The following is a 24,182-nucleotide window of genomic DNA, read 5'->3' as shown; positions in this document are numbered from 1 at the left end:
TCAAGATCCATCACACACAACAATCTGTGTGTCTGTGTGTGTTTATGGAGGAGGTTGAACTCTAAAATGTTGTAGATCATCCACTGAGTGAATATGTGTACAGAGACAGTAATTCAGTAACTCACTGTAGTTTCTCCAGTTTATAGTGTGGATCCTTCAGTAGATCAGAGAGCAGCTTCACTCCTGACTCTCCTGGTTTATTGGAGAGTAGATTCAGCTCTCTCAGGTGTGAGGGGTTTGATTTCAGAGCCGAAACCAGAGCAGCACAGCCTTCTTCTGTAATACTGCAGTTATACAGGCTGTAGAGAGAAGAAGAAAAACTCACATCTTTATTAACATTTATAAACATCATCTCACACACACACAAACACAGAAGAATATCAGGTCAAAAATTGTGTGTATGTCTGTTAAAGTGATGATCTCACCCCAGTTTCTCCAGTTTACAGAGTGGATTCTTCAGTCCAGCAGAGAGCAGCTTCACTCCTGAATCCTGCAGTTCATTCCCACTCAGGTTCAGTTCTCTCAGAGTTGAAGAGTTTGAACTGAGAACTGAGGACAGAACTGCACAGCTTTTCTCTGTGAGATTACAGTTATACAGCCTGAGAGAAAAATGATAGATCATCAGAAACACTCAGAACACCCTCAAAACTGAGTCACCTCAAACATGAACATCAATTCAGCAGATAAAAAAACAACAATCATTAAAACATACATATACACACCAATGTACTTTCTGTCTTTCTCACACACACTAATGTACATACTCTCTCTCACACACACACACACTAATGTACATACTCTCACACACACACACTAATGTACATACTCTCTTTTCCATCTTTATTAACATTCATAAACATCTCACACAAATACAGAAGAAAAGCAGGATCTCTACCACACACACCTACACTAAAATAGTCTCAGCAAAAAGAATAGTAGATAAAAAAGTGTGTGTGTGTGAGTGACAAATGAAAGTGATGATCTCACTCCAGTTTTCTCCAGTTTACAGTGTGGACTCTTCAGTCCAGCAGAGAGCAGCTTCACTCCTGAATCCTGCAGTTTATTGAAACCCAGGTCCAGTTCTGTCAGACTTGAGGAGTTTGAGCTGAGAGCTGAGGATAGATCTACACAGCTTTTCTCTGTGAGATCACACCTCCACAGCCTATGAGAAAAATGATGATCTATCAGAAACACTGACACCTCAAACAAGAACATCAGTTCAGCAGATAAAATGAAAAAAAAATGAGAAACACAAACTACACACTAAACACAATTTAGAATCCACACACACACTAATGGCTGTAATCTCTCTTTTTCTCTAACACTCACACACAGACACACACTAATGTACAAATCCAATTTTATGAAGTTGGGACAGTGCATGAAATGCAAATAAATACAGAAAGTAGTAAGTTATTAATCTAGGTTGACCTGTATTTGAGTGAAAGTACTGCAAAACTGCTGTGTGTTTGATGTTTTATCTTATCAACTTCATTCATTTCTGTAAATATACACTCATTGTATTATATATGTTGAGGCTCACCACTTTGATGGAAAGTTAATCTGCAATTAGTCCAACATCAATAACAAAATTAAACACTAAACAAAGCGTCTCACACAGACAAAAAAACAAAATCATAAAGCAATGTTTCAAAATGCTTCATTACAACGCACATTAAACTAAACCCCCAAAACACAAAAAGTTTTCAAAACATAATATAATTAAAAATTATATTGGCAGATTTGAGTATCCAGTGATCTTTTACTTTTTTCATTTTTTAAAATATAAATCAATGATTGTAAAATATTCTAAATCAGCAAGGCGAGCATTTGCAATCAAGTGATGCATGAAAATAAAATCCAGACTGACCAAAAGCACATTTGCAATTTTCCTAAATGATATTATGCAGTCATCTCTTGTAATTGCCCATGATGACCTATTTTTGACCTTACATACAAACTGTCCAAGCACTAAAGAGATGAGACCATTTAGGATTTTAAAACTAAAACTTAAAACTTGCTAAAATATTACAATAATTCTGTTGATTTGACTTTTTATCAAAGCCTTTTAAAGCTTGTTTATATACTGTCTTAAGTGTTCTTAAGTGGCTTAGAGTTCATGAACCATCTTACAGTCAGTGCAAAGAAACTGGGAGCTTCTTGCTTTAATAGCCCTGAGTCTGTCAGTTTACTACCAATGATCTTTGAGGCAGAGCACACAGTTCCTGAACCACACAGTGATGGAGAAGATGAGCATGTTTTCTATCATAGCTCTATAAATCTGTGACATTCTCTGCCTCAAGACTCCAATTTTTTTAAGCTGGTGCAACAGAAAAGCCTGTTTGTAATTTAATGATGTACATAATGAAGTAATTTGAGATGATTGTGGCCAGATACTTATATCATGGTTATTAAAGAGTAACTACACCCTAACACCTTTTTTCATTTATAACTGAAATGCATTGTTTTGTAACAATAATATATACCAGCCTTACTTAAAACGTAAACACATTTTTCCAAACTGTAAAAATATTATTTTTATCGTGGTCAGTTCCACCTCTGATTCAACTCTGCTGTAGGCGTGGATGATGTGTCACAGTATGCAAATCAGCTAACCAACGTTATGCCCCCGATGATGCCCAACGTGTGCCCAGAGTCATGTCTAGAGATGACTCTGCTAGTGCCTCGCTCAAATATATGAAACCATAGAAGTCTAGAGTGAGGGACAACATCAGCGCCGTTCTGGATGTTTTCCATACATATCATCTCATCACATTTACCGTGTTATTAAGTGTTCTTTTTAGTTATTATTGGTAAATCTTAGTTACTGTATTTATAGATATTGTAGTTTTTAGCCTTTAGGCTTAACCAGCCTTTTACTGATAAACACTGTGTCCACTCACTGTCCACTCTATTAGACACTCCTACCTTGTCGGCCCACCTTGTAGATGTAAAGTCAGAGACGATAGCTCATCTGCTGCTGCACAGTTTGTGTTGGTCATCCTCTAGTCCTTCATCAGTGGTCACAGGACGCTGTTGACTGGATATTTTTGGTTGGTGGACTATTCTCAGTCCAGCAGTGACACTGAGGTGTTTAAAAACTCCAGCAGCACTGCTGTGTCTGATCCACTCAGACCAGCGCAACACACACTAACACACCACCACCACATCAGTGTTACTGCAATGCTGAGAATGACCCACCACCCAAATAGTACCTGCTCTGTGAAGGTCCATGGGGGTCCTGACCACTGAAGAATAGGGTAAAAGGGGGCTAACAAAGTATGCAAAGAAACAGATGGACTACAGTCTGTAACTGTAGAACTACAAAGTGAACCTATATAGTGGTTCTGATAAAATGGACAATGAGTGTAGAAACAAGGAGGTGGTCATAATGTTATGGCTGATTGGTGTATCTTGCTGAAATATTTAAATTGGAGCAGTTTTATTTCAACAGTTCACAATGCTTTGCACTTAATTCTCTGGTTTATATTCAGTTATGTTTGTTGATTTTTTGTTAGGAAAAACCTGGAATGATTGACTTTGCCTTTTGTCTAGATTTTTGTTGGATATCATGCATTTGGTTGTGTAAGTTTCATTGTTGGTTACACTTTTTAGTCTTGGTTTTGGTTTTTATCTTTTTGTATATTTGCAGTTTTTCAATTGTATGATTCTGTCTGGCACATGATTAAATGCAGTGTCTTGTTCACACTGTCAGTTTGGTGTATCAGGTAGAGATTAACAAACATTCAGACAATCGCGCTCTTAAAGTAGCTAAACGTAGCCACTACTCTTTCTGGAAAAGTAGCTACACTGTAGCTGGCTACACATTTTAGGAAAGTAGCTACAAAGTAGCTAACTGCTAATTTTTCAGTAGCTATCCCAACCCTTCTTATGGCCTAATAGAAGTATGTTTTTCATGTTCAAAGAAAGTCTATTTATTAATTCAGAATTCAGTACATCTAAGAAATCTGGACTCAGGTTATATTGAATATGGACCTGCTGAACAGATCATTAGAAGCTAGCTGTCTTGTTCTACCGTTCTGCACCTCTGCCTCTCATTTTCTAGCACTATGTTACATCAGTGGTTTGAGTCAGTGGCTCATACTGTTAAGGCTCAAGACGCACCGCCTGATCAGAAACACCTTCTCTTGATGAAGATGGGGACGGTAGTGGAGAAAAATCTCCAACCCTGTAAGATGTTGAAGTAGCAGAAGTGTCCTTTGATTCTGTCTCTGCATATTTACTGATAGCTATAAACACAGCAGCCCAGCCAGGAGTGGAGTCAGCTGAAAACAGTGGGGTGTAGTTACTCTTTAATGATCAGGATGATGAGCTTTGGAGCCTTTTCTCCTCTACAAAAGTCAAACTACCAGTTGTTTGGTTTTAGGAATATTTAGGGTCAGATTGTTGGAACAGCACAAAGATAAACTGTGAGACGTTAATCACATCTCACAAAGGAGTTCAGGTACAGTTATGAGGAACATGCCACGTTCAGATGATCCTGCATGTTATCTTTTTAAATAACTTCATTTTTAAAAAATATTAGGTACACACACACACACACACACACACAAACACTCACACACACAAACACACACAGAAACACATCCACACACACATAAACACACACACAAACACACACATAAATGCGCACACGCACAAACACACACACACACAAACACACACCTAAACGCGCTCACGCACACAAATCCTTGAGTTATATTCACTCACAATGAGCTGAAATAGTTTAGCTCCACTGACCAAATGTTGTAAACACAACATTTAATGCTGAAGTTCACATCTCTGAGTGATGACAAATACAAACAAAAATTGTGAGGCCAATATTAAACATAGATATTCACAATAATCTTTCCTAACAAACAAATAATATAATGAAATATTGAGGTTTTGTTAATATGCAGATGTAATCAAAGAAGAAGTTATTATATAAAAAATAATAATTATTATTGTCATTATTATGTTATTGTAATTATAATAATAATAATAATTCATCAATAATAAATGTTTGTTTTCTGTAGAGAATATTTTAAATCATTAACTTGTTAACTTACGTTAAGTAAGAAAATCAACAAAACAAAGTCTGCATCCTGTTTATGAAGGGAAATCTATTCTCTTATTTCCTGCTGTTGGGGATTCACTGTGTTCAGGGATTATTACTGTCATATCCAACAAGTCTGTCCAGTTCAGTCAGTGCAGAGTGTTAACAGTAGAGGAAGGTGAGTAAAAGTACAGCACATACTGGAGAGAGTTTCATTTAAATGATACTTTTCTATTTGTATGTAAGATTTTTAAGTGATTTTAGATTCTATTAATTATTGTTTTTTACATTTAATTTTATTGTTAAACACCCAACTGTATTTTAATCCCATTAGATTTTCTTGTTGCTAAAAGATTTGATAAATGAGAGTTGAGTTGACAAATATATAAATGCCATAATGTGTTTGCAACAGATTTTCATAAATGTATGTGTCCTTACACATGCCTAAGCTTTTAAAAAGTAATGAATATTATGTGAAATAAAAAAATCTATATGGACACATTTAATTTCACTGCACAGCTTATGATTTTATATTTTCAGTAAAAAGAAATCCAGATCAAAACATGCATATAGTTAAAAACAGGAAAACATGAATAAATCATTATACATCAGTGCAACAAAACAAAATACTCACACAACTTTTCTAGATGCTTTGGCCACTGGCAGCAGCCTCAGAAGACATTCATCTGATGGGTCAAATTTTCTCAGGTCAAACTCATCCAGCTCCTCTTCTGAATTCAGCATCACAAACGCCACAGCTGACCACTGAGCAGGAGAGAGCTTAGCTCCACGGAGACCACTGGAACCTCCTCTGTTCAGGTATGTTTGAACTTCCTGCACTAGAGACCGATCATTCAGTTCATTCAGACAGTGGAACAGACTGATTGTTTTCTCTGGAGAGGGATTCTCCCTGATCTTCACCTTGATGTACTCGACTATTTCCTCTTTGCTCTGAGAGCTGTTTCCTGTCTGTGTCATTAGACCTCGTAAGAGAGTCTGATTGGACTCCAGTGAGAGGCCCAGAAGGAAGCGGAGGAAAAGATCCAGGTGTCCATTCTCACTCTGTAAGGCCTTGTCCACTGCAGTCTTGAGGAAATCAGACATTGTTGTCTTTTTAAATAAACCAGAAAATCCAGTGGTTTGCTGTAGCAGCACACTTCTGTTGTTGGAGATGAAGGACATAAATGCATATAAAGCAGCCAGAAACTCCTGAAGACTCAGATGCACAAAGCTGAAAACCTTCCCCAGGTGCAGCCCAAACTCCTCTCTGAAGATCTGAGTACACACTCCTGAGTACACTGACACTTCTCTGACATCAATGCCACACTCTCTCAGGTCTTCCTCATAGAAGATCAGGTTCCCTTTTTCCAGCTGTTGGAAAGCCAGTTTTCCCAGTGCCAGAATCATCTTTCTAGTCTGTTTATGATCAATGTCACTTTCTCTTTGGTACTTTTGGCTGCTGTGTTTGATCTGAAAGATCAGGAAGTGTGTGAACATTTGAGTCAGAGTCTTGGGGATCTCTCCACTCTCTGCTTCACCCAACATCCTCTCTAGAACAGTGGCTGCAATCCAGCAGAAGACTGGGATGTGGCACATGATGTAGAGGCTTCTTGAGGACTTCATGTGTGTAATGATTCTTTCAGCAAGGCTCTGATCACTGATCCTTTTCCTGAAGTATTCCTCTTTCTGAGGGTCACTGAACCCTCGTACCTCTGTTATCTGGTTAATACAGTCAGGAGGGATCTGACTGGCTGCCGCTGGTCGAGTAGTTATCCATAGGAGAGCAGAGGGAAGCAGATTCCCCTTGATGAGGTTTGTCAGCAGCACATCCACTGAGGCTGACTGTGTTACATCAAATACACTCTTATTGTTCTGGAAATCTAGAGGAAGTCGACATTCATCCAGACCATCAAAGATGAACATGACTTTGTAGTGATCATAGTCTCTGGGTTTTAATTCTTTTGTGTCTTTGAAAAACTGATGTAGAAGATCCACCAGACAGAGTGTATTAGTTTTCATCAAGTTGAGCTCTCTAAAAGGAAGTGGAAATATGAAGAGAACATCCTGATTGGCTTTTCCTTCAGCCCAGTCCAGAATGAACTTCTGCACAGAGACTGTTTTTCCAATTCCAGCGACTCCTTTAGTCAGCACAGTTCTGATGGGTTTGTCTTTAAAGATGTCGTTGCATTTGATGGGCGTCTCCTGTGTTGCTGGTCTCCTGGATGTTGTTTCAATCTGTCTGACCTCATGTTCATTATTGACCTCACCACTCCCGCCCTCTGTGACGTACAGCTCTGTGTAGATCTCATTCAGAAGTGTTGATATTTCAGGATTCGAGAGTCCTTCATTAATTTTCTGAAATTTTTCCATCAGTGTGGATTTGAGCTTTAGATGACAGGAAGGAGCCAGTTCTAATAAAAAGAGGACAAATAGCAATAAATAATGAATAAATAGATTAAATACTGACAATAATACTGACAATCTGTGTCATTATTATGACAAAAATAATATAACACAAAAAATTAATTAAAATTGACACTATATTATTATGATAATTTGAACTCTTTAAACTAATGTCTATAATCAATAATCACATGATCTCTTACTGGTCTGTAGTGTGTTAGCGAGGTCTGTCTGGTTCATGTTCCTCAGGACGTGCAGTGTGATCTTCAGCGCTCCCTCTCTGACACTCTGATCCTCCTCATCCTCCACTTCTCTCTCAGAGCATGCTGGGTAATCCAGACTCAGAAACTTCACAAACCTCTTCAGCTGATTCTTTACCAGAGAGATGACTTTGTGCTCCAGATCCTGATTGATGGTCAGTGCAATAACATGGTTTTGTTTAGAAAGAATGATGAAAGCATGATATTTACAATGTATATTTGGTATAATAATATTTATAAGGCAAGGTTATTTTTATAAGACATTTCATACACGAACTCAAAGTGCTTCACATAAATAAAAGCAAAATAAAAACAGCATAAAAACATGAAAACATAGCTTTTTATGTCCCGTTCCCAAAAATGTGTTGTTTTTTTTTGTTTTCTGTTGTGTTTTTTTCAGGTTAGTTGAGAGATTAATATATGATTTTGTATTACATGAGAGATAAAGCAGAATCACTGCCTGTTACTACACAATTAAATGCATTTCTAAGCAAAAAAGTAAATTGTTGTTATCCTAAATAATAAACTGCTCTAAAATGAAATATTAAGCAGAGTGAAAATATCAAATGAAATCATTTTTACAGTGATGTGTTGTCATTTAGTTACACACACCTCGAATAAGAGCTCCATGTTTCTCTTAGTAGTTTCTGATGTCTCCTTCTGTTCTCTGTGTGACAAATAATATATTGATTTTATAGGTTGTATTTTGTGGAAAACATGAACAGCACTTTTAAGACAGTATCATATATTACAACACATTCATTTCAACTTTTAGTTATTAACACTCTAGAAGATACTCCTAATATACAGTTCTACAGTCATTAAAACACCCAGTGGTTCCCAGTGGAGTTCTGAAAATCCACTAAGTGACCTGATATGAGGACGATATTGATCCATTTTTTTATTTTCCATCAATATCATAATTTTCGTCAAGGTTGTATCAGCATTGTGTTCTATCAACATAACATATCATTATCAATATAGTAATCATTGTATTAATGTCAATATCAATAACATTGTTTCAGTATTAATTCAGAATCACCATCAGATTAAAATGCTGTCAAAGATCAATGATGTTAACATTGAAGCTTTAACGTTAATTTAAAGAGTAACTACACCTCACTATTTTCAGCTACCCCTGGCTCAACTTTGAAAAATGCTCAAAAATGGGAACACTGGGAGAGGCACTGCAGTGATGTATGGGTTTGAAGGTGGGGCTGCTGTGGTTTTAGAACTAGTGTATGTTAGCTACCAGAAAATATGGAGAGAGACTCAATCAAACGGCACTTTTGCAACTTCAAGGTCTTACGAGGCTGACGATTTTTCTCTACCACCATCCCCATCTTTGACAAGGTAAGGTGTTTCTGATCAGGCAGTGCATCTTCAGCCTTAACAGTATGAGCCACAGACCTCAAGCTGCTGAAGAGTTAACATAGTGCCAGATAATGATTAGCAGCGAGCGGCAGAGGCACTGAACGGTACAACATTCCCTAAAACCATGACAGCCACCTTCTAATACAAGACACGTCATCCACACCTATAGCAGAGTTGAACCAGAGAGGCGCAGCAGAGGCGGAACTGACCAGGATAAAAATGATATTTTTACAGTTTGGAAAGATGTTTACATTTTAAGCAAGACTGGTATATTTAATAATTACAGAGCCGTGCATTTCAGCTGTCAATGAAAAAAGGTCAGGGTGGAGTTACTCTTTAACACTGATTCAGTGACTGACGGCTGTCTGAGATTCAGCTCCATAACCAGGACTGTCTATATGATGTAGAGGCAGCACATTATACAAAACAGAGAGGAGACGATGAAGGTTAAGTATAAACACTCATCACAAAGCAGGTAGTGGAGAGTGTGTGTACATGTTATTGGACATTACCTAAAAGAAAAGAGATTAAACTGTGGAACTGATTGAACTCCCTAAACTTCCTCTCTCTGAGTCCTGAGGACTCAGTTATAAACAGTGCACACACACAAACACAGGTCAGCAACGTTCCCATCGCCCACTCAGGATTTATATAACAAAATTTAATTCATGTTTACAGCCAATACACAAGATTTAGGAGAGAGAGGAAACTGATGACTGCTCTGGTGAGGTAGAGATTTACAGCTAATTCCACAAATGACTGCTAACACTTTCAGTTTATTCCATTTTCTGTTGACATTATTATTACATCTTTCCCAATCACATCCCCCACAGCCTACACACAGCAATTTACATGTAAAACAGGGTAAATACAGTACATTGTGTTCTCATGACACCTAAAGGTTAATATGTCAGTTTAAAAACAAAGAAATGAACGTTATTAACAGAAAATCCAATGACATACTTTTTTTATACATATTCAGTATAGAAATGTTATTACCTATTACCATGGCTGTTATATCTGATTAGTATGTTGATATGAATACTGCAGGGCTCCAGCTCCTCTTTAAAATAGAGGCCTGTTAGACCATGACATAATATAGTTTTGTTTAGCAAAAAGCAAGAAGGATCTCAAAATGATGGACATGAAGATAACTAGGATTAAACAGAACAATTAGGAATTATTAATCACTCAAAAATATTAGCTGTGTGCAGTTTCATTTTACACTATTATAAATTTGGTTGGATGCTTTAATGAAAACAATAAAGACAGATGTAGATGAACTTCACTTACTGACCAGAAAAAGTGATGTAATTTCAGTAAAACACGAGTATAAATGTTCCAAAATAACAGTTAAGTACAGTAACACAGTGTGTGTGTGTGTGTGTATAGGTGAGTGTGTGTGTGTGTGTGTGAGTGAGTGTGTGTGTGTGTGTGTGTGTGTGTGTGTGTGTGTTCTGCTAGAATTTTCAGGTTACATGTGTTTGAAGACTCGTGCTATTAAATATGTTATATTGTTATTTTGCATGTAAGGTTATATATTTTACAGAATAATGAACTAAGAATGGAGTGAAACATTTTTATCACTGTGCTGCTTCTGTTTGTTTGTCTGTCAGAAACTTCAAGCCTTTGAGCCATTTTCCCTTCAAGAACACTGGAGTTCAGAGAGAAAGTAGGAGCATCTTATAATCTCACTCTTCAGTTTCACATCATTCTTACCTGAACTTAGTAGATCTGTGACGATTTCTGAACCCTATTATTCTGCTCATTGACCAGTCACTCTTCATGGACACACAGCTGGGTTCAGGTGGGTCTGATCTCTTATCTTTTTTCAGTCTAAAACATAAACAATATCAGACAAACTGTCTTATATGGTGGTGAACTAGAGAACAAACTCACTTTACACCAGATCACATTATTCTCTCACCTCTCAGCTTCCTGTGTGTCCTGTTCCTCAGAGAGACTCAATTTGGAGATTTTCACATTGTTCTTACCTGAACTTAGTAGATCTGTGACCATCTCTTAAGTTTATAATTCTGCCCATTGACAGGTCACTCTTCATGGACACACAGCTGGGTTCAGGTGGGTCTGATCTCTTACCCTGATTCAGTCTAAAACACAAACAATACCAGACAAACTATACAAATGTTGTTACCTATTACCATGGCTGTTATATCTGATTAGTATGTAGCTATGAATACTGCTGGGCTCCAGCTCCTCTTTAAAATAGAGGCCTGTTAGACCATGAAATAATATGGTTTTGTTTAGCAAAAAGCAAGAAGGATCTCAAAATGATGGACGTGAAGATAACTAGGATTAAACAGAACAATTAGGAATTATTAATCACTCAAAAATATTAGCTGTGTGCAGTTTCATTTTACACTATTATAAATTTGGTTGGATGCTTTATTGAAAACAATAAAGACAGATGTTGATGAACTTCACTTACTGACCAGAAAAAGTGATGTAATTTCAGTAAAACACGAGTATAAATGTTCCAATATAACAGTTAAGTACAGCAACATAGTGTGTGTGTGTGTGTGTGTGTGTGTGTGTGTGTGTGTGTGAGTGAGTGTGTGTGCTCTGCTAGAATTTTCAGGTTACATGTGTTTGAAGACTTAGTAGACTTAGTAGATCTGTGACGATTTCTGAACCCTATTATTCTCACCTTCATCCAGTCTGACACAAACAGTACCAGACATGACCTGAAAATTTTCTGCATGTGTGTGTGTGTTTGTATGTGTGTGTGTGTGTGTGTGTGTGTGAACATACTTGTGTACAACAAAATCGGGTCAATAAAAGAGAAAAATCTCTTTGCCATTAAAATTTGTAGGAAGTATTTTGAAGGTCAAAAGGAAAAATGTTCTCTCTTCAAATATAATTAACTTAAAGTGTATGTCTGAGTATGTGTGTGTTTGTATGTGTGTGTGTGTGTGTGTGTGTGTTTGTATGTGTGTGTGTGTGTGTGTGTGTGTGTGTGAACCATGTAATGATCTGTATTACACAGAATAAAGAAATATGAAAGAAGTATCACTTTTATGATCTTTATGATCTCAGAAACTTCAAGCCTTTGAGCCATTTTCCCTTCAAGAACACTGGAGTTCAAAGAGAAAGTAGGAGTATCTTATAATCTCACTCTTCAGTTTCACACCTTTCTTACCTGAACTTAGTAGATCTGTTATCACCTCTGAAGTCTATATCTCTGCCCATTGACTGGTCACTCTTCATGGACACACAGCTGGGTTCAGGTGGGTCTGACCTCTTACCCTGATTCAGTCTAAAACACAAACAATATCAGACAAACTGTCTTACATGGTGGTGAACTAGAGAACAAACTCACTTCACACCAGATCACATTATTCTCTCACCTCTCAGCTTCCTGTGTGTCCTGTTCCTCAGAGAGACTCATTTTGGAGATTTTCACATCATTCCTACCTGAACTCAGTAGATCTGTTATCATCTCTGAAATCTATAAGTCTGTCCTCTGACCGGTCACTCTTCATGGACACACAGCTGAGTTCAGGTGAGTCAGATCTCTCACCTTCATCCAGTCTGACACAAACAGTACCAGACATGACCTGAAAATTTTCTGCATGTGTGTGTGTGTGTGTGTGTGTGTGAACATACTTGTGTATAACAAAATCGGGTCAAAAAAAGAGAAAAATCTCTTTGCCATTAAAATTTGTAGGAAGTATTTCGAAGGTCAAAAGAAAAAATGTTTTCTCTTTCAAATATAATTAACTTAAAGTGTATGTCTGAGTATGTGTGTGTTTGTATGTGTGTGTGTGTGTATGTGTGTTTGTATGTGTGTGTGTGTGTGTGTGTGTGTGAACCATGTAATGATCTGTATTACACAGAATAAAGAAATATGAAAGAAGTATCACTTTTATGATCTTTATGATCTCAGAAACTTCAAGCCTTTGAGCCATTTTCCCTTCAAGAAAACTGGAGTTCAAAGAGAAAGTAGGAGTGTCTTATAATCTCACTCTTCAGTTTCACACCATTCTTACCTGAACTTAGTAGATCTGTGACGATTTCTGAACCCTATTATTCTGCCTATTGACCAGTCACTCTTCATGGACACACAGCTGGGTTCAGGTGAGTCAGATCTCTTACCCTGATTCAGTCTAAAACACAATCAGACAAACTGTCTTACATGGTGGTGAACTAGAGAACAAACTCACTTTAGACCAGATCACATTATTCTCTCACCTCTCAGCTTCCTGTGTGTCCTGTTCCTCAGAGAGACTCAATTTGGAGATTTTCACATCTTTCTTACCTGAACTTAGCAGATCTGTTATCACCTCTGAAGTTTATATCTCTGTCCTCTGACTGGTCACTCTTCATGGACACACAGCTGGGTTCAGGTGGGTCTGATCTCTTACCCTGATTCAGTCTAAAACACAAACAATACCAGACAAACTGTCTTACATGGTGGTTAACTAGAGAACAAACTTTGAACCATTTTCCCATCAACAACACTGGAGTTCAGAGAGAAAGTAGGAGTATCTTATAATCTCACTCTTCAGTTTCACACCATTCTTACCTGAACTTAGTAGATCTGTGACCATCTCTGAACCCTAATATTCTGCTCATTCACCAGTCACTCTACAGTTTGGAAAGATGTGTTCAAATTTTAAGCAAAGCTGGTATATTTAATAATTACAGAGCCGTGCATTTCAGCTGTCAATGAAAAAAAGGTCAGGGTGGAGTTACTCTTTAACACTGATTCAGTGACTGACGGCTGTCCGAGATTCAGCTCCATAATCAGGACTGTCTGTATGATGTAGAGGCAGCACATTATACAAAACAGAGAGGAGACGATGAAGGTTAAGTATAAACACTCATCACAAAGCAGGTAGTGGAGAGTGTGTGTACATGTTATTGGATATTACCTAAAAGAAAAGAGATTAAACAGTGAAACTGATTGAACTCCCTAAACTTCCTCTCTCTGAGTCCTGAGGACTCAGTTATAAACAGTGCATACACACAAACACAGGTCAGCAACGTTCCCATTGCCCACTCAGAAACCAGGATTAATAAAGAAATACTTGGTGTGAAATTGTGTGTGTATTCATGGAAGATTTAACTCATGTTTACAGCCAATACACAACATTTAGGAGAGAGAGGAAACTGATGACTGCTCTGGTGAGGTAGAGATTTACAGCTAAATCCACAAATGACTGCTAACACTTTCAATTTATTCCATTTTCTGTTGACATTATTATTACATCTTTCCCAATCACATCCCCCACAGCCTACACACAGCAATTTACATGTAAAACAGGGTAAATACAGTACATTGTGTTCTCATGACACCTTAAGGTCAATATCTCAATATAAAAACAAAAAAATGAACGTTATTAACAGAAAAAAAAACTATGACATACTTTTTTATACATATTCAGTATAGAAATGTTATTACCTATTACCATGGCTGTTATATCTGATTAGTATGTAGCTATGAATAATGCTGTGCTCCAGCTCCTCTTTAAAATAGAGGCCTGTTAGACCATGAAAAAATATGGTTTTGTTTAGCAAAAAGCAAGAAGGATCTCAAAATGATGGATGTGAAGATAATTAGGATTAAACAGAACAATTAGGAATTATTAATCACTCAAAAATATTAGCTGTGTGCAGTTTCATTTTATACTATTATAAATTTGGTTGGATGCTTTATTGAAAACAATAAAGACAGATGTAGATGAACTTCACTTACTGACCAGAAAAAGTGATGTAATTTCAGTAAAACACGAGTATAAATGTTCCAAAATAACAGTTAAGTACAGTAACACAGAGTGTGTGTGTGTGTGTGTGTGTGTGTGTGTGCTCTGCTAGAATTTTCAGGTTACATGTGTTTGAAGACTTAGTAGACTTAGTAGATCTGTGACGATTTCTGAACCCTATTATTCTCACCTTCATCCAGTCTGACACAAACAGTACCAGACATGACCTGAAGATTTTCTGCATGTGTGTGTGTGTGTTTGTGTGTGTGTGTGTGTTTGTATGTGTGTGTGTGTGAACCATGTAATGATCTGTATTACACAGAATAAAGAAATATGAAAGAAGTATCACTTTTATGATCTTTATGATCTCAGAAACTTCAAGCCTTTGAGCCATTTTCCCTTCAAGAACACTGGAGTTCAAAGAGAAAGTAGGAGTGTCTTATAATCTCACTCTTCAGTTTCACATCATTCTTACCTGAACTCAGTAGATCTGTTATCATCTCTGAAATCTATAAGTCTGTCCTCTGACCTGTCGCTCTTCATGGACACACAGCTGAGTTCAGGTGAGTCAGATCTCTCACCTTCATCCAGTCTGACACAAGCAGTACCAGAAATGACCTGAAAATTTTCTGCGTGTGTGTGTGTGTGTGTGTGTGTGAACATACTTGTGTACAACAAAATTGGGTCAAAAAAAGAGAAAAATCTCTTTGCCGTTAAAATTTGTAGGAAGTATTTCGAAGGTCAAAAGGAAAAATGTTTTCTCTTCAAATATAATTAACTTAAAGTGTATGTCTGAGTATGTGTGTGTTTGTATGTGTGTGTGTTTGTATGTGTGTGTGTGTGTGAACCATGTAATGATCTGTATTACACAGAATAAAGAAATATGAAAGAAGTATCACTTTTATGATCTTTATGATCTCAGAAACTTCAAGCCTTTGAGCCATTTTCCCTTCAAGAACACTGGAGTTCAAAGAGAAAGTAGGAGTATCTTATAATCTCACTCTTCAGTTTCACACCATTCTTACCTGAACTTAGTAGATCTATGACCATCTCTGAACCCTAATATTCTGCTCATTGACCAGTCACTCTTCATGGACACACAGCTGGGTTCAGGTGAGTCAGATCTCTTACCCTGATTCAGCCTAAAACACAAACAATACCAGACAAACTGTCTTACATGGTGGTGAACTAGAGAACAAACTCACTTTACACCAGATCACATTATTCTCTCACCTCTCAGCTTCCTGTGTGTCCTGTTCCTCAGAGAGACTCATTTTGGAGATTTTCACATCGTTCTTACCTGAACTTAGCAGATCTGTTATCACTTCTGAAGTTTATATCTCTGTCCTCTGACTGGTCACTCTTCATGGACACACAGCTGGGTTCAGGTGAGTCAGATCTCTTACCCTGATTCAGTCTAAAACACAAACAATACCAGACAAACTGTCTTACATGGTGGTGAACTAGAGAACAAACTTTGAACCATTTTCCCATCAACAACACTGGAGTTCAGAGAGAAAGTAGGAGTATCTTATAATCTCACTCTTCAGTTTCACACCATTCTTACCTGAACTTAGTAGATCTGTGACGATTTCTGAACCCTATTATTCTGCCCATTGACTGGTCACTCTTCATGGACACACAGCTGGGTTCAGGTGAGTCTGATCTCTTACCCTGATTCAGCCTAAAACACAATCAGACAAACTGTCTTACATGGTGGTGAACTAGAGAACAAACTCACTTCACACCAGATCACATTATTCTCTCACCTCTCAGCTTCCTGTGTGTCCTGTTCCTCAGAGAAACTCATTTTGGAGATTTTCACATCATTCTGACCTGAACTCAGTAGATCTGTTATCATCTCTGAAATCTATAAGTCTGTCCTCTGACCTGTCGCTCTTCATGGACACAGAGCTGAGTTCAGGTGAGTCAGATCTCTCACCTTCATCCAGTCTGTGTGTGTGTGCGTGTGTGTGTGTGTGTGTGTGAACATACTTGTGTACAACAAAATCGGGTCAAAAAAAGAGAAAAATCTCTTTGCCATTAAAATTTGTCGGACGTATTTCGAAGGTCAAAAGGAAAAATGTTTTCTCTTCAAATATAATTAACTTAAAGTGTATGTCTGAGTATGTGTGTGTGTGTGTGTGTGTTTGTGTGTGTGTGTGTGTGTTTGTATGTGTGTGTGTGTGAACCATGTAATGTTCTCTATTACACAAAATAAAGAAATATGAAATAAGTATCACTTTTATGATCTTTATGATCTCAGAAACTTCAAGCCTTTGAGCCATTTTCCCTTCAAGAACACTGGAGTTCAGAGAGAAAGTAGGAGTGTCTTATAATCTCACTCTTCAGTTTCACACCATTCTTACCTGAACTTAGTAGATCTATGACCATCTCTAAACCCTAATATTCTGCTCATTGACCAGTCACTCTTCATGGACACACAGCTGGGTTCAGGTGAGTCAGATCTCTTACACTGATTCAGCCTAAAACACAATCAGACAAACTGTCTTACATGGTGGTGAACTAGAGAACAAACTCACTTCACACCAGATCACATTATTCTCTCACCTCTCAGCTTCCTGTGTGCCCTGTTCCTCAGAGAGACTCATTTTGGAGGACATCTCTCCTCCTTCAGATCACACTGAATCCTGAAAACACACACACACACACATACACACACACACACACACACACAGTTGAGTCTACATATGCGCTTCATGTGAAAGCTGTTCTCTTGAACACAGTTCTATTTTCTGTCTCTCCTCGTTTTCTAATTGACAATCATCTTTCTGATGGTAAAGTTGGGCTCTGAGTTGAGACTTTCTTTAGCTTTGACTCTGTTAGTCACAAGGCTGTCTTGTGCAACCTGGTGCTTAACTGTAGTTACTAGTTTCAGGTTAGCCAAAGGTGTGAATTGTAGAGGCTGGTCTATCAGTCACAAGGCTGATAAAATGAGGAGGATCCGACCCTTCCTCACTCGAGAGGCCACCCAGGTCCTAGTTCAGTCTCTTGTCATCTCAAGGCTTGACTACTGCAACTGGCTCTTGGCTGGTCTTCCTATGAGGCCATCAAGCTTCTGCAACTCATCCAGAATGCAGCAGGACGGCTCGTCGTCAATCTACATAAGTTCAGCCACATCATCCCACTGCTACGTTCGGATTGACCCGCCATCCTTCAAGGCGCGCGGAAGACAAGCATCAAGACTGTTCTCTGTGCTGGCACCCAGGTGGTGGAACGAACTCCCACTGGCTGTCCGAACAGCAGAGTCTCTCGCTGTCTTCAAACACAGACTGACACATCTCTTTATACAGCACTGAAATGAGCACTGAATTAAGTATCGATTGTAATGTATTGTACTGCACTTATTGAAATGTATTGTATTGTATTGCACTGTTTTGTGTTCCACTCTGTTCCTTTTTCTCTGGTTATCAACAGTGACTTTTTGTTTCTAGCAGTATCTGAGCTCAGGATTGGCTTTCTCTCTAACCTATTGGAAACTAGCAAAGATAATTTCTCCAGATAGACAAAGCACTTTTTGTAAGTCACTCTGGATAGGAGTGTCTGCTAAATGCTGTAAATGTAAATGTAAAATATCTTTGTAAATGTAAAATGTATAATAATCATCTCATTTCTTATCTTTTGGTCTCAACTTAAAATTTCACAGGTCAAGGTAAGAATTTTCACAAATTCATATTATAGAAGCAAATCTTATCTTGATTTAAGAATCTTATTTTACAGCATCTTCTCAAGTTAAGAAATCTTAACTTACTCGATTGAAGTTGAAATTGAAGTTATCAACTGTCATGTCTGTTACCTAGCAACCGACCATATGCGCACAGCTGAAACGTAAACACGTAATCAAAGTAATCAAGCTAGTTAGCCGGGCAGCTAGCTATCATTACTGATGTAAATCACAGGTCAAACAAAACTAAAGCGTGATAAACTGAAAGTTAAGGAGCTGTCAGAGCGCTTTGTGCCGTTTATCAGAGCGACGCCGCTCTATGGTTTCAGTTTCTCAAACACTTTAGCCGAGTGCGCTAAAGTTATTCCTCCTAATAAACAGACACATGTTCAGCTCTGTCTCCTCATTATTCACCACCATCTCTGTAATAGTGTATCTGATGACTTTTCATCAACATTAACTCATGGTTAGTAGTTCGTGTCTGCAGCGTCTGGGCTTTTAAAACGCTGTTAAAAAAAAAAAAAACGGGTCAGAGTACAGTTTTCACGTCATTATGCTAGTTATAGTGAACTATGATGTCGGTCAGTACATAAAATAATAGAAACAGACAGTTAAAACAGAAGTTAAGACCCTCTGGAGTTTATCTTAAAGTTAACAGAATTAAAGTAAATTTAGTCTAGTTAGAATGTTTGTGTAACACTGTTTTCTTATCTGGAGTTAATGGACAAGATTGTGAACTTAAGATCTGTAATAGCTTCTGTCTTAAATTCAGTCCTAATTAAAGTTGTCATGGTGAATAAACAGATAAGATTTCAGATTTAAGAAGCTTCTGCAATATGGCCCCAAGTCTTTTCAGTAGGATTCTCAACCCACTCACAGCAAATGGTTTGAATACAATGTTTGAATTTGAATGATGGCCAAAAGCCGGCACAGACTTCCAGATTTCCCCACTAGAATAAACAAAGATGCTATTTCTGGAAGGTAAATAAGAAGGGAAAGTTGGACAAGAACAGAGCTAAGATGGGTTATGTTTCAGAACTACACTGTCACATACAGTACAAACATACAGAGTGCTGTGGTCCTCTGATCTTCAGCAGCCCTGCTGTTCACTATCCCTCTCTGAGCTGTAATGTCTTTGTACTGCATCAAATTCAAAATAGGCATATATTTTTCAAAAACAGTAAAATTTCTCAGTTTTAATACATGACACATTGTCTTTGTAATTAAATATAGGGTTTAAATATCATTCCCATGTAGTACTTAAATGCAGGATTTGCATATCTTTGCACGTTTTTTTTACATTTGCACAGTGTCCTAATATTTTTGGGTTGTAAACTATATGGTTATTAGTAACTTGCAATCAACATGTGCAACCTGTCAAGCTAACCACTCCTGAATGCTGCTTATTTTAGGCTAAATTTGCAACCCTGTTACCCATTTTTAACCCTTAATTATTTTAAAATGAAAATAAAATGAAAGTGGCTTGAAACAAAGATTTTAATGAAAATGTTTATTAAAACACTGTTTAAACTTTCCCTTCAGCTCTATGTTGTATGCATTATATGTTTTGTAACTATATTAATATCAACTTATTAGGGAATAAGTTCAACCCTGTTACCCAGGTGTCAACCTTATTATTCAGTCATTTTTGGTGAAAATAGTCTTAAAACGTTTAAATTAGTAGGTTATGTTGTCAGAAGGTTCCATTTGATAATCAAGTCAAAGTTTATTTATACAGCACTTTTTATATCAGCCGTTGTCACAAAGCAGCTTTATAAAACAATCTGGGTCCAAGTCCCCATGAGTGTCGCCAAGGGTGACAGTGGCAAGGAAAACTGCCTAAAAGCAAGAGGAAGAAACCTTGAGAGGAACTAAGACTCAAAAGGGGAAACCATCCTCCTCTGATTGACACTGGATAGCAACACAATAACACAAGTAAAATAGAACAGAGAAAGTTTTAACATTAATGTAAAATATTGAAATACAGGAAAAGGAAAAGCAGGTGAAGCGATAGCTCTGATTAAACAGTTTGAGTCAGTGCATGCAGTATCATCAGGAGGGTCAGTTAATGCAGGTGAGGTTTGCACAGTGTTGTACAGCAAGAAGATCCATGGTGGTCAAACCGGTCCAGAAGGTAGGTGAGCAGTGAACACTCGATCAAGGCAGAAGAAGCAACAGCATCAGATGCACAGGATGGGCAGCTGTTCAACTCGGCAAAGAAAACACAGAGAGTTAGTGCTGTAAAGAGTGACTGATCACAGATTACAGTGTTGACAAAGTGCATGAACCCCCAGATCTGCACCTTTTATGTAACAGGGAAAACTAATTACCAAAGGCTCAGCTAAACAAGTAGGATTTTAGCCCAGTAGGATTTTTAGGATTGAGTCTGTATCTGAGTCCCAAACACTGACTGGAAGATTATTCCAAAGCTGGGGGGCTTTGTATGAAATGTCTTTGTATGAAATGGCTGACTTTATTAATTCTAGGTACTATTAGTGAGCGGCACCTTGTGATCTAAGTAGGCGTGATGGTTCACAATAAGAGAGAAGTTCACTCAAGTACTAAGTTCACTCAGGTACTGAGTTCACTCAGGTTTAGAGCTTCATATGTCAGTAAAAGAATTTTATACTGAATGCAGAATATAATTAACAACCAGTGTATGTTTGATAAAACTGGGCTGATATGGTCAAACTTTCTGGTTCTTGTGAGACTCTGTCTGCAGCGTTCTGGACTAACTGAAGCTTGTGAATGCTTTTGCTACCTTGAGGTAATAAATGCATTGGCATAGCAGTGGAAATTGATGCCGTGTTTACTGATATTAGTACCCATCGGTAGAATATATATACTGTTAATAATAGAAGTCCTAAAACAGAGCCTTGTGGAACACCATACTTCTGTAAGAACAGGAGATTCACTGTTTAAATTCACAAACTGATAGCGATCAGTCAGGTAAGCCCTGAACCAGGAAAGAGCTGTTCCTGTTACTGTTACAGGGTTTTCTAGCCTGTCTTATAAGAAAGAATGGACTATCATATCAAATGCTGCACTAAGATCAAGCAAAACCAGCAAAGATACACTTCCTTGGTCAGAGAATAATAAGAGATTGCTAACAATTTTTGCTGTCTCTGTACTATTTTTCATGTATGTAATTCCTATGCAAATAGTTGTTTTTCCAAAATCTTTGACATAAAGGGAAGGTTTGAAATAGGTCTGTAATAAGTTTTACTTTTGGAATTGTGGCACATTATTTAGAGTAGAAAAAAGTATCCTTTATGCACTTGGTCATAGTATCTAATTCAGTAGGTTCAGACGGACAGCTGTTAGAAGATGATAGATCTGGGAGGTTTCTGATAAAACCTCTAGCTGTGAAGGATGTTATATTCCACTTAACACAATAGCACAGTGTTAAACAAGCATTACGACTAAAGCAAATTTCATATGAGATCAGGTAATGATCTGAGACTGCTGTGCTCTGAGGGAGAACGGCTAATGATCTATGTTTACACCAAAGGTCAGAATTAAGTCAAGAGTGTGGTTTCAACAGTGAGTGGGCCCTTTATATTTTGAGTGAGACCTACAGAGTCTAAGATAGATATAAATACCTTAGTGGATCCTGTGGTTTATCAAAGTGGATATTAAAATCTTCAACAATTCTTACTTTGTTTGAGAGCGTTATTGAACTTGAGAGAAAGTAAGCAAATTCCTGTAAGAACGTAGATGTAGATTGTAATTAGTGTAAAATGAACTATTTGTTCCTCGATCACTTACAGAAAAAGAATGTTGAAAGAGGAGAATTTGTAGCCTGCTTTCTGGTTCATGCCTGTTGTCTAAAAGGTTGCTATACCTCCTCGTCAGCTGCTTAAACAAGGGCTATGCACATAACTTTAACCTATGGGGGGCTTCATTTAGACCAAAGAATTCATCTGTTCTAATCTACGTTTCTGTGAGACACAGAGCATCAAAATCATGAGCAATAATAATTCAACAAATTATTAGTAATAATACAACGACGATGTAATGTTTAGATGTTTAGACATAGACATTTTATGTTAAACCGCCCCAGTTTTAGACCAAAGATGCTGTCATTGCAATTTGGTTTAACTGGTCTGATATTGATTAAATAGTTTTGATGTTTTGTTTTATTCAGGTGAACAGACAGTCTCAACTGGGTGGAACCTATGTGGCGTCTCAAGACAGCTAGTAGACGGTTGGTTTAGCCTGTTTGTCTGCTGGCCTCAGCCTTGGTTTGTCAGCGACTGACTCCTACACTCATGACTATCTGAGTGACTATGAGCTATGCTGAAGGGAATGAGAGCAGCCCCCTCCCTTTCCGACTCAAAAGACCAAGCTTTCCCCTCAAAAACAGACTCTTTATCTACAAAGCCCACATTGTTTTCTGAGCACCACTTGGACAACCAGCAGTTTGTCTGCTGCTGAAATTAATTCACTCAAAACTCACTGGAGTCACTGGAGTTCGGCAGCAGTTACATTTGCAACTATAGGAGTTTTGGTACATCATGTGAGCTGAATTTACAGTTGTTTTTGGAGAATTCAAATTAAACATTCCGACGTTGTCAAAATTAGATCATAAATCCTGTTTTCAAAATGTATTATTACGTGTTTTGGTGCAGCTGATATTTTTTAGAAGCTGATACAATCAGTGACGTAGAGAGACGAGTCTTTCAGATCTGACTCTGATTTTCACCCAGCAGGAGCTGCAATTCATTAACCGTATAGAAATAATTCAGAACTCTTTTTGTTTACAACATGGAGGAACTAATTCAGTCAAGCAAGTCCAACAATTTTGTAAATACAAGTCATACATTGGAGAGCTTTTCATTACAAACAGTTTATTTGTGTTAACAAAGTAATAATTATAATTACAGCCTTTTCTAAACCCTCTAACTGCTGATCTGTGATCTGCTGAAAGGTCTACTGAGGCTCATAAGGCTGAGTGTTAATATAATACAGTGCTGAGCGCTTTTTCCCGCTGAGCGTCTTCACTGTAGTGTAGTTTGTAGACGGTCCCTGAGCTCTCACTGAGGCGCAGCAGCCCGTAGAAATCAACGCGTTCCGCGGTTTCAGACACAGCGATACATTTCACACCTAAACCGAGTTGGAGCTGCTGGTCTTGGATGAAAACAACGATCATTAGAGAGGATTAACCGTTTTACACGCAGCGATCAGATATAAAAGAGAGCCCCGCCCACAGAAGCGGTCCGTCTCCTTCATCACTTCACCTAAAAGTTATTTTTCTGCTCTCAGTGTCTGAAACAGCTTCATCATCACATCATAAACTAAACTCAGGCTGATAAACTTCAGTAATTACCTCTGTTCTTCTCTCCAAACGCTGTTTCTGATCCTCTCTTCACAGAATCGACGCTGCTAAAGATTCACTTTAATTGGTTTGTACTGGATCTATTTGATGCCGCAGGAGGTCGTGCTGGTGTTCCTTACAGGCTGAACAGCCTGACTGACGTGTGGTTTGACCAATCACAGAGCTCCCTGCGGCTCTCTGACTGAATGGTTGGGTTTCAGCCAAATAATCTGTGTTTAGAGAAAAGAGGAAACATCATATTGATTCCAGCTGTAAAATCTCCCGATGAGGATCATTTACTGGCTTTACTTTTCTTATTTTTTGTGTCCTAATTTTACAGACTAAACGCTGCAGTAAA

General features: G+C 37.9%; 1 protein-coding gene across 16 annotated transcripts; it reads right to left on the bottom strand.

Moving 5' to 3' along the window:
- Window positions 1-482: 482 nt before the first annotated feature.
- Window positions 483-23,967, bottom strand: LOC118800786 (NLR family CARD domain-containing protein 3-like). Of its 16 annotated transcripts, XM_036560915.1 has the most exons (17): window positions 23,837-23,966; window positions 17,394-17,473; window positions 17,192-17,308; window positions 16,390-16,506; window positions 16,123-16,239; window positions 15,848-15,964; window positions 13,376-13,492; window positions 13,107-13,223; window positions 12,532-12,648; window positions 12,257-12,373; window positions 11,091-11,207; window positions 10,816-10,932; window positions 8,335-8,389; window positions 7,666-7,867; window positions 5,694-7,470; window positions 988-1,162; window positions 483-599 (listed from the first exon to the last, which is right to left on the bottom strand). In XM_036560915.1, the coding sequence occupies exons 2-17, from the start codon at window positions 17,444-17,446 to the stop codon at window positions 591-593; spliced, it is 3,441 nt and encodes a 1,146-aa protein (XP_036416808.1). In that variant the 5' UTR covers window positions 17,447-17,473; window positions 23,837-23,966; the 3' UTR covers window positions 483-590. The 16 variants fall into 16 exon arrangements, with proteins under 16 accessions (XP_036416808.1, XP_036416812.1, XP_036416814.1 ...); XM_036560919.1 differs by lacking the exon at window positions 17,192-17,308; XM_036560921.1 differs by lacking the exons at window positions 16,390-16,506; window positions 17,192-17,308 and having other exon boundaries at window positions 23,837-23,967.
- Window positions 23,968-24,182: the final 215 nt, after the last annotated feature.

Source organism: Colossoma macropomum, unplaced genomic scaffold (assembly GCF_904425465.1).
Source record: "Colossoma macropomum unplaced genomic scaffold, Colossoma_macropomum, whole genome shotgun sequence".
Taxonomy (NCBI): domain Eukaryota; kingdom Metazoa; phylum Chordata; class Actinopteri; order Characiformes; family Serrasalmidae; genus Colossoma; species Colossoma macropomum.
The sequence above is the reverse complement of the archived record's forward strand: the minus strand, read 5'-3'. Positions and strand labels throughout refer to the sequence as shown.